This window comes from Hemitrygon akajei, chromosome 7 (assembly GCF_048418815.1).
Source record: "Hemitrygon akajei chromosome 7, sHemAka1.3, whole genome shotgun sequence".
Taxonomy (NCBI): domain Eukaryota; kingdom Metazoa; phylum Chordata; class Chondrichthyes; order Myliobatiformes; family Dasyatidae; genus Hemitrygon; species Hemitrygon akajei.
Window position 1 is genome coordinate 137,464,794 of NC_133130.1, and position 16,929 is coordinate 137,481,722.

The following is a 16,929-nucleotide window of genomic DNA, read 5'->3' on the forward strand; positions in this document are numbered from 1 at the left end:
GCTGAGCTGAGCGTGGACGTACTCCACATGTGTCTGTTCCATTTACTCACGGTAAAAGATCAAGATGTGGATGACACGAGGAAGGAATGGGTTGTTGAACTGTGAAAGCTGAAGTGTTGACATATGAGGCAGCTAATGAAAAACGAGCTACCTGTTTTTAATCTTAATAAAATACAAATAAAAATCAAAATTATGTCAGAAACTAACAAATATTTCTGAGTTTTTCCAGTTTATTTTTGAAATTCCAGAATCGGAATCAGGTTTATCATCTCTGCCATTTTGTGAAATATGTTGTTTTGTGGCAATAGGATATTGCAAGACTTAAAAATTGCTGCAAGTTACAATCAATCAGTCAATAAATAGTGCAAACAAGGAATGGAAAGGCAGTGACTGTTTAGAAATCTGATGGCGGAGAGGAAGAAGCTGTTTCTAAAATGTTAAATGTCGGCCTTCAGGCTCCTGTACCTCTTACCTTGTGGTAGTCCCTTCTTTTTAGTTACATTTAACTACATTAGTTACATCAGCTACATTTTTAGGTTCAGTCTAAAACTGTGTCTGCAATATCATACGATACTAACACCTTCTACCAGTCTGTTGTCACTAGTACTGTACAGTCTTCTATGCGGTGGTGTGCTGGGGCAATGGCATCAACATGGTTGATATTCAGATATAAGCAGATATTCCAGTCACAGAGTAGTGTTGTGTAGTCAGAGGTGCCACATTTCAGGTGAGATTTGAAACCAAGGCACCACCTGCACGCTCAGCTACTGTCTCATAAATGTGGTACAGTTACATCCAGACTAGTTGTTATCACTAAAGCCTTGGTCAATGCTCGAAATCTGGTAATAATGTGGGATCCTGTGAAGAAAACTTCAATACCACTTTTCCAACTTTACAGTTCAGTGTGTTTCCAAAGCACTTGCTCATGAGCCCTCTTGGGTTGGATTCAAAAAAAAGAGTAAAATACAACTACACTTTTTATTGAATCCAGTGCACCCCACCACTGGGGGATATGATGTGACTGTGAGCGTGCACATTCAACCAATTACATTGAGGAGTTCTTATCACAGCTCACTGGAGTCATAAGAAATAGGAGCAGGAGTTGGCCATCTGGCCCGTGGAGCCTGCTCCGCCATTTAAAAAGATCATGCTGAAAATCTGAGACTAAAGCAGGAAGTAAAAATCAGCATGTTTAGAAATCAAAAGTACCAAGCAGTGTGGAAACTAGGATTAGGGGAGGAAGAGGCAACTGATCTAGAAACCATTTCAAAAAGAAGTTTGTAATGCTTGTTCACATCTTTTATGCTGTAGGTATTTCATTTAGCAGCTCTGTAAGGGCAGTCCGTTCTGCTTTCAGCCTGTTTGGGTTATTGTTGAAGATAAGGGATGATGTGGAATGTGTGACATCCAATCGGGGAGGTTTTCTTGGCGAGGCACAATAAGGTTGGGCTTGGGATTTTTTTTGTTCGAGGGGAGATGAAGTGAGAACGGGTCAATCCGGTGGGAGGCCCGTTTGTTCGAGACGGATTGTGAGCGATGTTCGGAAGGTGGTGTGTGCTTCCACGTTGACGAGAACCCAGCTTGTGAGTAACAGAGATCTTCAAGCTGAGCTCCAACTTGTGCACATTTGACTGTTTAATTGGAATGGGCTTTTTTCTTTTTGTTATTCTTTACTAACCCTTCAGTTAAGATTCATAAATATAATTCCTTTAATCATATGCAGTGTTCTGCCTGTTATTTCGTGGCATTAATTTGTAACAGGGTCGCAAATGACACAGCATCCACACAAACCGAGAGTTGGGTGGGGGGAATCTTGCATACCTCAATGTCACAAGTTTGACAGGGTCGGAGGTTGTCTTCCCTAGACTTATGTAGCCAAGGAAACTGGGTGTTTCACATTAAATTGTGAAGAAATTGTATCCTACATATGAAAGTTAAGTTTCAAGGGCCAGAGATATCGATTGATTGGCACACAAATAAAAATTTACTCATACCTGACTGTGCTAGCCCTAACTTTATGTTAAATAATAATTAGTTTATAGCTTGAACGGATCTTGAAGAAAATCAGAATAAACTTCTAGGTGTAGAAGACAGAGCCTCAAGAAGGTGGCATCCAGTACGGAGGACTCTTACCATCTGGGACATGCCCTCTTGCCCTCTTCGCATTACTGTCATTGGGACAGAAGGTACAGGAGCCTGAAGTGATTTAAGAACTGTTTCTTCCCCTCTGCCATCAGATTTAAAAACAATCTCTGAACCCATGAACACTACCTTGTATTTTGTCTTTTGTAATTTATAGTAAATATATGCCTTGCACTGTGTTGCAGCCTCAAAATAACAAATTCCATGGTATATCTTAGTAACAATGACCCTGATTCTGATTCTGAAATGTGAAGAATCCATAAAAGTTTGCGTGCTAATTCGTGAAACTTGCTGGCCATTATCAATCAGGAAAGTAAGTAGCATGTACCCTTTTTTGAAGAGAATTTAGTGTACAGAAGTAAGAAAATCTTACTGAAATTGTGTCGAGCTTTGGGGATATCTCATTTGGAAAACAGCCATGTTCACCTCCCCTAGAGAAGGATATCATTGCCTTGGCATTACTGCAGTACAGATTCACTCTGGTTTTGAGCTTCAGGGATTGTCCTATGGGTAGAGATGGCTTGCAGGCAGAATAATAGGTAATCTCATTGAGAGAGACAAGATTTTGAGAGGGTTTGATGAGGTAGATTGCAAGAGACTATTTCTTCCAGAGGGAGTTTTTGAATGAAGGACAATGTCTTAAGATAAGGGTTTGGCTATTTAAGTCTGAGTGAGTGCAAGTTCCTTTGTGCAGGGACTCGGAATTATTTGGGATTTCTGTGCTCCAGAGGGCAGATTATTATCAATCTTACTTTCTGCATAAGTTGGGGTCAAAAACCCATTTGCTCACTTGGCCACCTTTTCTCAATACTTGTAATATACCTGTCAGGGTCATAATGCATAGCCATTTTGTAATATCATGACATTTACGCTAGACAACAAAGACTCTACTTTCTGAATACTTGGTGTAGCTTATGCAGCTTGGGTTTCTGATCATGAAAATCACCATGAAATGTCTTTATCATGCACCAATTGTATGAAATTACCTATATTTGTTATTTCAGTTCATAATTTGTCAATTAAAATGTTGCCCACAATGTAAGCTGAGAAGTTCTCTCTCTTATCCATGCTTGCTTTGGCCGGGTAGATGCTGCATGGAAGGAGAGGCTCTAGAAAGGCTATAGAAGCATCACACACACACCATTATATGCGGTGCATTTACACGTACAGGGTATCAATTTATAATCACATTGATGCGCATGCTCTACACACATAGCATATTGTGTGTACTCATTATATGAAGCAATTGTATTTTAATGAGTATTTGTGATAGCAAAATGTTTCACCAATGTTGCAACAGCTACGATACTTTCTGTCATATATAAGGCGATTATGTGCTTAACTCTCAAAGAGGAAGCATGACTATTAAGAAAGCCTATGCGCTCTACTTTGGGTGTAAAATTGGTGACCAAGACAAAGCCTGGCTCCTCACATTTGTGCACAATATGCATTGTCAGTCTGAGAGGTACAGAGGTACTCAGAAATCAATATCATTTGCTGTCTCGACGATATGGCATGTGCAGAAGGATCATGTGACAGAATGATCACATTTCCCACTATTCAGGATATTTACCAAGACAGGTGTGCAAAAAGGGCCCGAAGGATCTTTGGGGACCTGAGTCACCCCAACCACAAACTGTTCCAGCTGCTACCATCAAAGAAACGGTACCACAGCATTAAAGCCAGGACCAACAGGCTCTGTGACAGTTTCTTCCACCAGGCCATCAGACTGATTAATTCATGCTGATGTAACTATTTCTATGTTATATTGACTATCCTGTTGTACATACTATTTATTATAAATTACTATAAATTGCACATTGCATGTTTAGACAGAGATGTAACGTAAAGATTTTTACTCCTCATGTATACGAAGGATGTAAGTAATTAAGTCAATTCAATTCAATTTCCTGCCTTCTCCCTGTATCCCATTATGCCCTGACTTATTAACTTTGCCTTATATATACCCAGTGACATGGCCCCCATGGCCGCCTGTGGCAATTAATTCCACAGATTCGCCACCCTCTGGCTAAAGAAATTCCTCCTCATCTCTGATCTAAATGGAGGCTCCTCCATTCTGAGGCTATGTCCTCTGGTTTTAGACTCCCCCACCATAGGAAACATCCTCTCCACATCCACCATGTCGATTAAGTAAATTCCAGTCAAATTAAAACCTTGCACATATATAGACTATTCAAAGCATCCTGCTGGATGTTTGTATATTTAAGTATTTTTCATAATGTGGATTAATTACTCCAATCTAAACTCCATACTAAGCATTATAAAAGGAGTGATATTCACCAGTAAGCATTCAAGCATTATTACTGGTAGAGCCATCGCCTCACAGCATCAGAGAAACAGGTTCAGTGCTTTGTGGAGTACGCACATTCTGTCTGAGACACCATGGGTTTTCTCCAGATTCCACCCACATACCAAAGATGTGCAGACCAGTAGGATAATTGGCCACTATAAATTGTCCCCAGTGTGTAGGTGAGTGGTAGAATATGGGGAGGGTGGAGTTGATGGGAATATAAGAAGAATAAACAGTGGAGCTAAATTGGATTAGTCTAAATGTGTGGTTGGCTCAGACTCAACAGGTCAAAGGGACTGATTCTATGTTGTATCTCGATAACTCTATGTTTCTAAATCTGAAATAATTGCCCAGTTGTTAATACCAGTTTCCAGACCCTCCCAATATTGCTCCACAAAATCACTTTCATAAAGCGGGAATAAACATCTCCTCATTCAACTCTGATTCTTGTTTGTGGTGTGGTGCTCCACCAAGTCTGGTAGTGCCTGTGACACCATACAGGAGGGTTTTCAACTCTTCTCCCCAGTGTTTTGGGCAGTTGTGAGTTCACCTCGAGTCCTAAGCACTTGCTTAGCTGCGTGTAATTTGTGTGTGTGTGCGTGTCTTTGTAGGGGGAGGGGGCAAAACCAGGATTAACATCATTAAATATGTAGGGGTAGGGGGTCAAACCAGCATTAGAAGCCTTTAAATATTTTCAAGTGTAGATGCTGCATTGGTGCTAAAGGCCTGTCTGTTCAGAGAATGATGGATTTGAACTCTCATCTGGGTTAAACTGTAACTGAAACCAGAAAGGAACAAGAGTTCAGTAGCCAGTACCACTCATTGATACTGATGCACCCCAATAACTCACTCTGAGATGTAAGAAGCGAGATATCGGCTTTTATTGACTGGAAGAATGAACAACACTACATCCTGGGGAATGAGGCCGGGCAATAGGCATCAATCGCCTTTATACAGGGGTCTGTGGGAGGAGCCACAGGAGCAGTCAGCAGGGGTCTGTGGGAGGGGCCACAGGAGCAGTCCAGACAGGTATATGTAGTTCACCACAGATACCTTTATCAAGTACGGTTCTTTACATTTTTCTGTCAAATTCACTTTCAAAGCCCAAAATACTGGAAGTTTTTGGTGTGCAAGGCTTTCTCCACCACATCCTCTACAACAGGGGGCCTCGGTTGCATATTAGGAGGGCTGTTGGGCAGTACGGCTCATTGGGCCGCAAGGGCCTGTTCCGCTTCGCATTTCTAAATAAAATAAAACTTCCGTGCCGTGAAGACCGATGTCACTTACGCAAAGTACGTTCCTAGTTGGTGAAGCTGACACCAACTCCAGATTGTCCTTCCACAGAGTAGCTAAGCACTGTTGGTGGATTCAGCACCTCCACTCAGAGCTGCTCAGAACAGGACGTAAAAGAAGCCATTTTAGCCATGTCTGGTCTGTACTCAGCCAAGATTTCTGGGCAACAAATAAACACTTTGGATATACAGTGATCCTTCAAAGGGAGTGGCTCAGTAAAAATAACACGTGAGGAAGTCCGAAACAAGATAAAATCTGCAGATGCTGGAAATCCAATCCAACAATTTTATGAATGATGCATCGAGAGTATTTTGTGCTTTAAGTTGAGTGGGCTATCTGGACAATGAATCCACTGAGAGTTTGGTTCAAGCTGCTCCTAATGTCAGTCCATCTGATCCAATGGCCACCGGAGAGGATTTGTGAGGAATGGTTTCAGGTCTTCTCACACACTGTCACTCATTGCTAATGAGAATAGAATCTTTTTCCCATGATAAGGGTAACAAAAGCAAGAGGGCACAGGGTTAAGGGGAGAGGAAAGTATTGGGATTGGTTTAGTTTTTACTTTCACATTGACCAAGGTATGGTGAAAAGCTTGTGTTGCATAACGTTCATGCAGATCAAATCATTACACAGGCACTGAGGCAGATCAGTAACATTGCAGAATAAAGTGCAACAGGTATAGGGAAACTATAGTGCGGGCAAACAATAAAGTATAAGATCATATGGGAGCAGATTGTGGGGTCACAAATCCAGCCTGTTGTATAAGAGGTCTGTTCAAGAGTCTGTTAATAGTGGACTTTTAAAGGGAGAAAGCTTTTTATACACACAGGGGTTGATATCTGGAACTTGTTGCCAGAGGAAGGGGTAGAATCCGATTCAATACTACTTTTAAGAGGTAGTTACACAGACACTCTAATAGAAAAGACATAGAGGGATACAGACCTAACGTTAGCAAATAGGATGAGTGTGGATGGATATATGGGGGGCCAAAGCGCCTGATTCTATGCTCTGCAACTCCGTGACTTGGTCTCTGGGTGGTGGTGGCTCAGACCTAAACTAAAGGTAAGATTTGGTAGAGTTCACACAGGGGTGAGAAGCAAATAATGTAAAAAAAAAGGTTTCTTGATCATCAGGAGCAGAGATCCTGTGAATGTGTGCACACAGTGCGATCTAGTGGCCCCTGTGATATCAAGTGCACTAGAAAATATACAAATCTCACCAAAATAGAATGCACTTGATAACTAATTGTTTGTTCACATGAAAAGTCAAGTGGAGAAACTCTTTCATGTTTTATTAGATCAGCAAGTGGCATAATTAGTTCTGATTGTCCTGGAGTAGTATACTTACATTCCATAATGAATAATAAAGAGAGTAATTTGACAAATAGTTGGATTGGATCAAAATTAGACTTATTATCACTGATGTGAAATTGGTTGTTTTGTGAGAGCAGTACAGCATAAAGACACAAATTATTAAATATTGCAAAAATAACTGAACAGTGCAAAAAAAGTTAGTGCTCATGGACTGTTCAGAAATCTAAGGCAGAGGGGAAGAAGCTGTACCTAAATTGTTGAATGTGAGTCTTCAGGCTCCTGCAGCTCTTCCCCAGTGGTAGCAACAAGAAGAGGGTATGTCCCAGATGGTGAGGGTACTCAGTGATGGTTGCTGCCTTCTTAAGGCCCCGCCTTTTGCTGACGTCCTGGGTTGTCCCTGCAATAAAGCTGGTCGAGTCCACAACCCTCGGTAGCCTTTTGCAATCCTGTGCATTGGGGCTTCCACACCAGGCTGTGATGCAACCAGTTAGAATACTCTCCACTGTATCTCTATAGAAATTTGTAGGAGTCTTTAGTGACACACCAAATCTTCTCAAACTCTGAACGAAACAGAGCCCCTAGCGCGCCTTCTTCACAGTTGCATTGACGTACTGGGATCAGGATAGATCCCCCACATTGCTGGTGCCCAAGAACTTGAAGGTGCTTACCCTTTCCACCCATCAATGAGCACTGGTGTGAGTTCTCCTGACTTCCTCTTCCCAAACTCCACAATCAATTTGTTGATGTTGAGTATGAGGTTGTGGTGAGACCACTCTGTCAACCAAGTTATCTCACTCCTGTACAGCGTCTCACTTACCTGAGATTATACCAACAACAATAGTCTCACCAAATCACTTCACTTGAAGTTAAAAACAAAAGGAAACCACACTTCAGGATAAGTATATTGAAATATGTGTATGTTCTTCAACTAATTTATTAAAATGGGTAATGTGCCTTCAAAAGCAACCTTGATAGATGTGTGCAAGCTGGAATAACAGCTGGGAATACCACCATCAGAGAGATTTTGAATATAGGAGTAAGGTGGTCTCACTACAGTATCTAGAGACTTGGCAAGACTGCACATGGAGTGCAGTGGGTCCCTACACAAGGTTAGAGGATGAAGAAAAGATTTACAAGATTTGTGGCAGAGATGATTGTTTGCTGAATTGCTCCATTCTCTGGTGTTCAGAATAGTAAGATTTCATTTTGAGAATGCTTGGCAGACCAGATGTAGGGCTGAAACACCGCGGGCACAGACTTGAAGTAATAAGAATTGTTCACCACCCTGAGTGAAGAAATTTCCCCATTCAGGGTGGCGAATCTTTGCTGTCATCCACTCCAGAGAGGAGTTTTTGTTTTGTTCACTGATCAGTTTCAGGATATAAAGGAAATAGAGGCATTTGGGGAATGTGTAGAAGAATTTGGGGGGGGGGGGGGGGAGGTAGCAAACAAGGTATTACCGTGAAAAATACCTGTGGTTTCTGTTGACTTTACGCTGTGCTACCTGGAGTGTGATGACAGGGAGGTTCCAGTGCGTTCATCAGCAGTTCATGAAAGCAGCCCACTGCTTTGCTCTTCAGGCCCACCAAGAGTGGACAATGAATGCCAGCCTTGTTGCCAGTGTCTTCATCCTATAAATGAATGATGTGACAGTGTTGGCAATGGCAGGGCTTCATTTTTTAGTCTTAGGCTGCAGTTATGTTGCAAGTCGAATGGCTAATACTTCCTACAAGCATCTGAGTTTCATGTGTGAAATCCAGAGGCAAGGTTGTTCCAGCTCTGAATCAATGCTACTTTCTGGGTGGGGAACTGTCTTGCTTCTTTGGTTTACTTTCCCATCTAGGATGGCCAAAGATCGAGCCAGGCACAGAAATCCAATGTGTCTGAACTTTGACAGGTATGCAACTGCACAGTAGCAACTGTATGACATGTGGATGTATCACAAGCCTGTAGAGACAGTGATGACACAAGCGAGCCAGGATTCTGAATTAGTGTCTCCTAAATGCTCCTTCCACCATTTTCCTAGCTTCCTAGCTAGTTGTGTACAGACGAGAGCTGAGATTGGCACATGGTTCAACTACCAGGTGCCCACAAAACACTGGAGAGCAACTCGATAAGCTGGTCACATTCATTCATCAACATTGCCCACTTGGGTGAGATCCATGAGTTTTATCAAAGAAATTAAGTGGAAGTTGATGTCAAGAGAGAAAGAAACAGTATAACAGCCAGCAGTGTAGAGATACCAGAACAATATCCTGAATAATGTACTGGAGAAGGGTCTCGGACCAAAACGTCGACTGTTTATTCATTTCCATGGTTGCTGCCTAACCTTCTGAGTTCCTCCAGTGTGTGTTGCTCAGAATGTATTGTTCAGGGTTAAGAGAATGATATTTGGGACAGAGGAATTGTTGGGATTATTAAAACAGCTGGGCTTCTTAAGCACAAGAGATTCTGCAGATACTGACGTTTCATAGCAAGTCAGGCAGCAGCTACGGAGGGGAATAAACAGACCATGTTTCGTGCTGTGAACCTTGACCAGGACTTCTTCCATTGAAAAAAACAAGGATGACTGTGAGAATACTGAGAACAGAAGGAGAATGGAGCAGAGCTGCACCTATAGTCCGCTTCAGGCCATGGCTGATCTGAGTTCCTGTTCAATTTCTCACCCAGTTCTTTGATTTTATCAGTCTTAACCTGGAATTTACTCAGCGAATCAGCATCCACAGTTTGAGAATTCCAAAGATCTTCAACCCTCTTACTGAAGTTATTTCTCATTATCTCAGTCCTGGGCTCCTTTGAGATTTGAACTCGCGTTTGCTGGACTCAAGTGTCAGTTGTATCTGCTCACCACAGAATTCGGTGGGAACATCTTCTCAGTACGCTAAGGTACATGTAAGGGTGCATTGTGTATGATGTTTCGGAAGGATTGTCCCCGTGGGATTCATTTCCATTTTCAACACTCTTTTCAGGTGTTTATTATACTTTCATCTAAAGGTTAAAGACTATGCTCTCAGGTTGTGTTGGCGCGTGCCCTAGTGGGCAAAGCATCAGACTAGTAACCTGAAGGTCACTGGTTCGAGCCTCAGCTGAGGCAGTGTGTTTGTGTCCTTGAGCAAGGCACTTAACAACACATTGCTCTGCGATGTCACCGGTGCCAAGCTGCTTGGGTCCTAGTGCCCTTCCCTTGGGCACCATTGGTGGCGTGGAGAGGGGAAGGCTTGCAGCTTGGGGAACTGCCGGTCTCCCATACAACCCTGCCCAGGCCTGCGCCCCGGAAACTCCAGGCGCAGATCCATGGTCTCTCGAGACCAACGGATGCCACTACCATGCTCTCAGGAGTTTTACTTGGATAGGAAATTGTCAGCAATGTGATAATTTTAATAAAACATTCATAGCATAAATCATGATGGAAAAGAAACTCTAAATAACTCAGATGACTAATTTATGTGAAAGCAAGCCCAAAGTGTTCTGACTGTGTTTACCAGACCGAACCTCGGGTTGTCAGATACAGTCACTTCGAGAGATTTATAAAGGCAAGCAGTGGGATTCATTTTCTCGTAATTAGTAACAATATTCTCTGGAACCGTTTTACCACGTAATTCCGAATGAAAAGTTGGATTTCTTGAAGAAATATTACTTGCCTGCCCTGAGAATGTGATTTATTAACCTGCTGAGATCTGAATGATGTAGTGGTCTGAAAATATTTTTCCGAGCTTAGCTGGAGGGAAGAAGAATAACCGATCGTTATTTGTTTAGCTGTTACGATGAATTTTAGCCTTACAGTAATTCAGTCAGAATGTAAGCCTGGTGCTGTTTTCCCAGGGCTAATGAACTTGGTCGCTCTTCAACAGCATCCATAAGTACCAAACAGGTTACCTCTCCCACTTCATGGTGAGATTTTCTGAATTATCCTCATTCTGCTACTTTCAAGTAGGTTATTATCCATTCATAAGAAGCGAAGCATGATGCAAAGTTATTGTCTGGCCCACTTTGAATCGATTGAAATACAACTTGTGGTGAACTACATATACCTGTCTGGACACGCCCCCCCCCCCCCCCCCCCCCCCGACTGCTCCTGTGGCTCCTCCCACGGACCCCGGTATAAAGGCGATTGGAGGCACAGCCCCTTCCTCAGTCTCCAGGATGTAGTGTGGTGGTCACTTGCTGCTTGTTCCAGCCAATAAAAGCCTATATCTGACCTCACGTCTCCGAGAGTTATTGATGGTGCATCACAACTTAAAATATTATAAAAATGAAGCAAATAGACAGTTCACTAATGAAGATGCAATGGTGATGACGAAGTCTAATTATGGCTCACCTCAAGAACTCTTGTACATGTTGCCTAATGTGAACATCTTGCACTTTATAATATTAACATATACCGTGTGATCATGCTGAAGTTGACTGAATCTGATTTGAAGTGCATTTTATTAGTTACTTTTAAACTATAATGTCAGAAATTTCCCTCAACTGCATTGTGAGAGAAAATGGCGGCATGACGGCAGTGCACGTGGCCACTCCAGGAATGAATATCTGTTATCTATAAGTAGGGGCCATGCACAATCCTGATTTGATGGGGACGGATGTGAGAAGCACGGAGGAACATCTGGTGAAACTTCTGAAATGCCTGTTTCGCAGCCGCTGCTACTGTGCGATCAAAAAATCTCCGGAGAGGAAGGCCTCGAATCCTCAGCTTTGTCTGTTGCTTGGTGGCCGGGGCTGGGGTCGAAGCGCTCAGCAGAGATGGTGCTCGGTGTCGGAGGGCTGGTTGGAGGCTTGAAGTTTTTCGGACGGACTCGGAGTTGGCTGTGGTCGGGGCTCCCAAAGTGCTGTATCGGCAAGCTGTGGTGCTGGAGGTTCATGGCAGGATGAGTTTTGCTTCCTTCTACCGTCTGCGTGAGATGATGGGCTGTCGGGACTTTGAGACTTTCTTTTAAACCGTGCCATGGACTGCCCTTATCAAATTATGGCATTGCTTTGCACTGTTGTAACCATATGTTATAATTATGTGGTTTTTGTAAGTTAGTCTTGGTCTGTCTTGTGTTTTTGCAATATCATACTGGAGGAACATTGTATCATTTCTTAATGCATGCATTACTAAATGACAATAAACGAGGACTGAGTGTCCTCACAATCTAATCTAATCTAACCTGAAATATAAAGTCTGATTTGAGGAAAGCAAGCATTTGTAATTATATAGTAAATTTTAAAAATACATTTTACTTGCTTTAGTATTTTCATTATTTTAAGAAGAGTTATATGCATATTTACAATATGTACATTTTCATCGGATTATGTACAAAGTTCAAATTTGAATTCAAATGCACCATCCTTGTTCTGTCCTGCAGCCCCTGCAGCGTTCACTGGTCCCTAAGTGCCTTCCACATATTGAAGTGTTCCAGTCAGTGGATTACTTCTGTCCTATATTTACTGCAGCCTTCTGCAAAATGAAAGAATCATTGTACAAGTCAGGGTTTCTTCCAATCACTGGGGTTATAAACCAGATGGTGAAAGCATTATTGGCTTTGCTTGACTAGTGGTGGGAGAGTTGACAGAGAATTTCCCATGGCTCTTATATGCAATAAAGTGCTGCAAACTAGATGGTCTCTGTTTTAATTTATTGACACTGTTTAAGAGCTAATAAAATTTAGCCAAATGCTGCAAGAACTACTTTAATTCATTCATTATGTGCCCTGTCATATGAAGTAGGTGATCATGGCCTTTCCGTAGCCATGATTGCTCTCGGAAGATATTTGTACAGAAGTGGTTTGACATTGCCTTCTTCTGGACAGTGTCCTCACAAGATAAGTGACCCCAGCCATTATCAATAATCCTCACCGATTGTCTGCTTGCTGTCAGTAGTCGCATAACCAGGACTTGTAATATGCACCAGCTGCTCACGTGACCACCTGCTCCCATGGCTTCGCGTGCCCCTGATCAGGGGGATAAGCAGGTGTTACACCTTGTCCAAGGGTGACCTACAAGCTAGTGGAGGGAAGGAGCACCTTACACTTCCGTTGGTACTGATGTATCTCCCCCTAGCCACTCGTAAGAACTATCTTGCCCATATTAGTAAAATAATGAGTACCAATTAAATCTCCATGACAACTGAATTCTATGTTAAACAAGAGAATGGGACAGTACGAAATGATCCAGTGACATGAAGCCATTCTTGCCCTCTCTGTTGATTGAATTTGGAGTAAGCTTTGTCCCTACGTGTAACATTAATTCGGAGTGAACAGGTGATGATGCTGGATGCATCCGGATTGCATACAGGATGAAAAGTCATGTCTCTTGAATAAATTATGTCTGTGTTCAGTACAAATCCGCATTGTCACTTATACATATTCATTTTCAATTTACAATGAATACCATTTGGATTAAAAATATTAGGTACTGAAAAGAACCATTGAGGAATTTTATTCAGCATTTTACCACTCCTAGCCTGTCTGGAGCAAACCACTGTACCAAGCGAAAAATACTGAGACAGTGGGTCTGTGCAGACAGAATGTTTTCATTCAATGCATTTGGGAAGAGCATGTTTAATGTAAGAAAGAATATCGCCCAGTTAGGATCAGAAACACAGTGCTCTGCACTTCTGTACATACAGTATATTGTAATTAAATATCATCAATTGTAGTTACAGACTAATTGTCTGAAAGTTTGACAAATTGTTGAGAACATAACCTAGGACTAATATTCCATTTTTAACTCAATGGGAGCAGTTGCTGGTTCAGTAAACAGTGCTATTGCTGCTGGAAGTTCTGCACAAAGTTTTGCTGAACTACTGAAATTAGTAATTAAATGCTCACTAAGCTAATCCCTTCTACGTACACCATGTCTATTAGGGCCTCTTAAATGCTCCTATCATGTTTGCCTCCACCATCGTCCCTAGCAGTGCATTCTGGGCACCCACTGCCCTCTGCAGAAAAACATACCCCATGCATCTCCTTTGAATCTAACCCCCCCCCCCCCACCCCTCCGTTAAATATGTGCCTTCTGATAGTAGAAATTTCAATCCAGAGGGAAGGATACTAGCTGTCTGTGCCTCTCATAATCTTTTAAACCTCCCCTCATCCTTTGCTGCTCCAAAGGGGAAATGCCAAGTTTGTCCAATGTCTCCTTAAAGGACGTGAAGTCCTTCCATGTTAACTGGAACATCGATCATTTAAATAAAAAGACAGGGTCAGACTATTTTAGGATTGTCCATTTCTGTTTATCTCTGAACTGTATATTATACACTTCTTTGTCACTTCATGAGTTGTTGACTAAATTTCGGTTATTGAATATTTCTTCACTTTACAGATGAAATAGACTTGCTGGATAAACTCACATCCTTGTCATCTGATCTCACCAATGTGTCTATCTCAGCTGGTGAAGATAATTGTACAGTCTATGAAATCGGCCAATATTCCACACTCAGTGTCCCAACTAGAGACGTGTTTGGAATCAGGTATGACCCTTGGCTTTATTTAATGCATATTTCTAGACTTGATGGAATATAAAAGTTGCTTTCCCCCCCCAAGTGCCATAACTTAATTACATAAATACAAAGAAAAGATTGCTCTTTGCAAAAGATGCAATATATCATTCAGCTGATCTTTATAAAGAATTTGTACCTTTTTCCAATACCCAAAGATAGCTTGTCCATCACCAAATTCTGAATAAACCAGTCTCGGTTTGAGAAGGTGTTGAAACAATCCTCCCAGAACATTGGAACAGAAACCATTGATTTCCCCCAATTTTGAAGACTTGCAGAACTTGCTCCAGTTACACTTACCCAGACTGTTGGTTACTGGTGCATAGTTCAATGCATTTATTGCATTCAGAAATTTTCTGTGAGTCAGTGTATAGATTAAAAACAGTTGGTGAGAAAATATTACAAAATCTATCAGTCAAGGGAACCAGCTATTAGGCAGACACTTCATAACCAATGCATGTCACATTGACGAAAGACATGGTTCTAACCCACAGCCAGGCTGTTAGTAAGTGTACTGAGCATTGTATTGTGACAGAGCAGGGAACGCTGGTCAGAACTGAGTGAAACCAACATGTGGGGAAAGATATTATTCATCTTCAGTGATAACACAACTGATTCAAGTCAGCAACATTAAAAAAGAGCAAGAAACACAAGATGGTGGAAGAACTCAGCACATCGGGCAGCATTTCGGGAGGGAAATAAAAGGTCGTCATTTCAGGATGAGACTCTTCATCAGGGCTGGAAAGGAAGGTTGCAGAAGATGGAATAAAAAGGTGGAAGAAGGGAAGCATTAGGAAGTGGCAGGTTGTAGGTGTCCTAATGAAGGCTCTCGGCCCAAAATGTCAAACGTTCATTTTCCTTCAGAGATGCTTCCTGACCTGCTGAGTTCCTCTGGCATTTTGTGTGTGTTGCTTAATAATTCCAGCATCTGTAGAATTGTGCAGGTGTTTTGAGAGGCTAGTGATGGAACATATCAACTCCTGCCTGAGAAGTAACTTGGATCCACTTTAATTTGCCTACCAGAGCAACAGCAGATGCCATCTCATTGGCTCTTCACTCAACCCTGGAACATCTGGAGAGCAGAGATGCATACTTCAGGATGTTCTTTATCGACTACAGCTCAGCATTTAACACCATCATCCCCTCAAAACTAATCAATAAACTCCAAGACCTTGGCCTTCAATACCTCTTTGTACAATTGGATCCTCGATTTCCTCACTTGTAGACCCCATTAATCCAGATTGGCGACAACATCTCCTCCACAATCCCCATCAGCACACATGCACCAAAAGACTGCGCGCTTATCCCCTGCTCTACTTGCTTTACACTTATGATGAGTGGCTAAGATTAGCTCCAATGCCATATTCAGGTTTGCTGATGATTCCACTGTCAGAGGCCAAATCAAAGTTGTATTGAATCAGCAAATGGGAGAGAGATTAAAAATCTGGCTAGTGGTATTTTAACAACAACTGCTTACTCAATGTCAGCAAAACCAAGGAGCTGATTATTGACTTCAGGAGCGGTCCATGAACCAGTCCTCATTAAATCAGAAGTGGAGAGGGTCAGCAACTTTAAATCCCTCAATAGGAAACAGGGAGCAAATAAGGTACTTGAGGAGTATAAAAAGTGCAAAAAAATACTTAAGAAAGAAATTAGGAGGGCCAAAAGAAGACATGAGGTAGCTTTGGCAGTCAAGGTGAAGGATAATCCAAAGAGCTCCTACAGGTATTTTAAGAGCAAAAGGATAGTAAGGGATAAAATTGGTCCTCTTGAAGATCAGAGTGGAACCAAAAGAAATGGGGGAGATCTTAAATGTTTTTTTTTTGCATCTGTATTTACTAAGGAAACTGGCATTGAGTCAATAGAAATAAGGCAAACAAGTAGTGAGGTCATGGAACCTATACAGATTGAGGAGGAGGAGGTGCTTGCTATCTTGAGACAAATCAGAGTTGATAAATCCCCAGGACCTGACAGGATATTCCCTCGAACCTTGAAGGAGACTAGTGTTGAAATTGCAGGGACCTGGGCAGATGTATTTAAAATGTTGGTATCTACGGGTGAGGTGCTGGAGGTTTGGAGGATAGCTCTAAAAGTAATCCGGGAAATTATAGGCCGGTAAGTTTGACGTTGGTAGTAGGTAAATTATTGGAAGGAGTACTAAGAGATAGGTTCTACAAGTATTTGGATGGACAGGGACTTATTAGGGAGAGTTAAAATGGCTTTGTGCGTGGTAGGTCATGTTTAACAAATCTATGAGTTTTTCGAGGAGGTTACAAGGAAAGTGGATGAAGGGAAGGCAGTGGATGTTGTCTACATGGACTTCAGTAAGGCCTTTGACAAGGTCCTGCATGGGAGGTTAGTTAGGAAGATTCAGTCGCTAGGTATACATG

At 41.9% G+C, this 16,929-nt stretch overlaps 1 protein-coding gene across 1 annotated transcript in view; it reads left to right on the top strand.

The window, feature by feature from the left end:
* LOC140730960 (uncharacterized) overlaps positions 1 to 16,929 on the top strand; it is a 405,020-nt gene that overhangs the window by 101,114 nt on the left and 286,977 nt on the right. Inside the window, exon 2 of the mRNA XM_073052071.1 lies at positions 14,365 to 14,512. Within this exon, the coding sequence (XP_072908172.1) occupies positions 14,365 to 14,512 (148 nt within the window). The remainder of the gene's footprint in view (positions 1 to 14,364; positions 14,513 to 16,929) is intronic.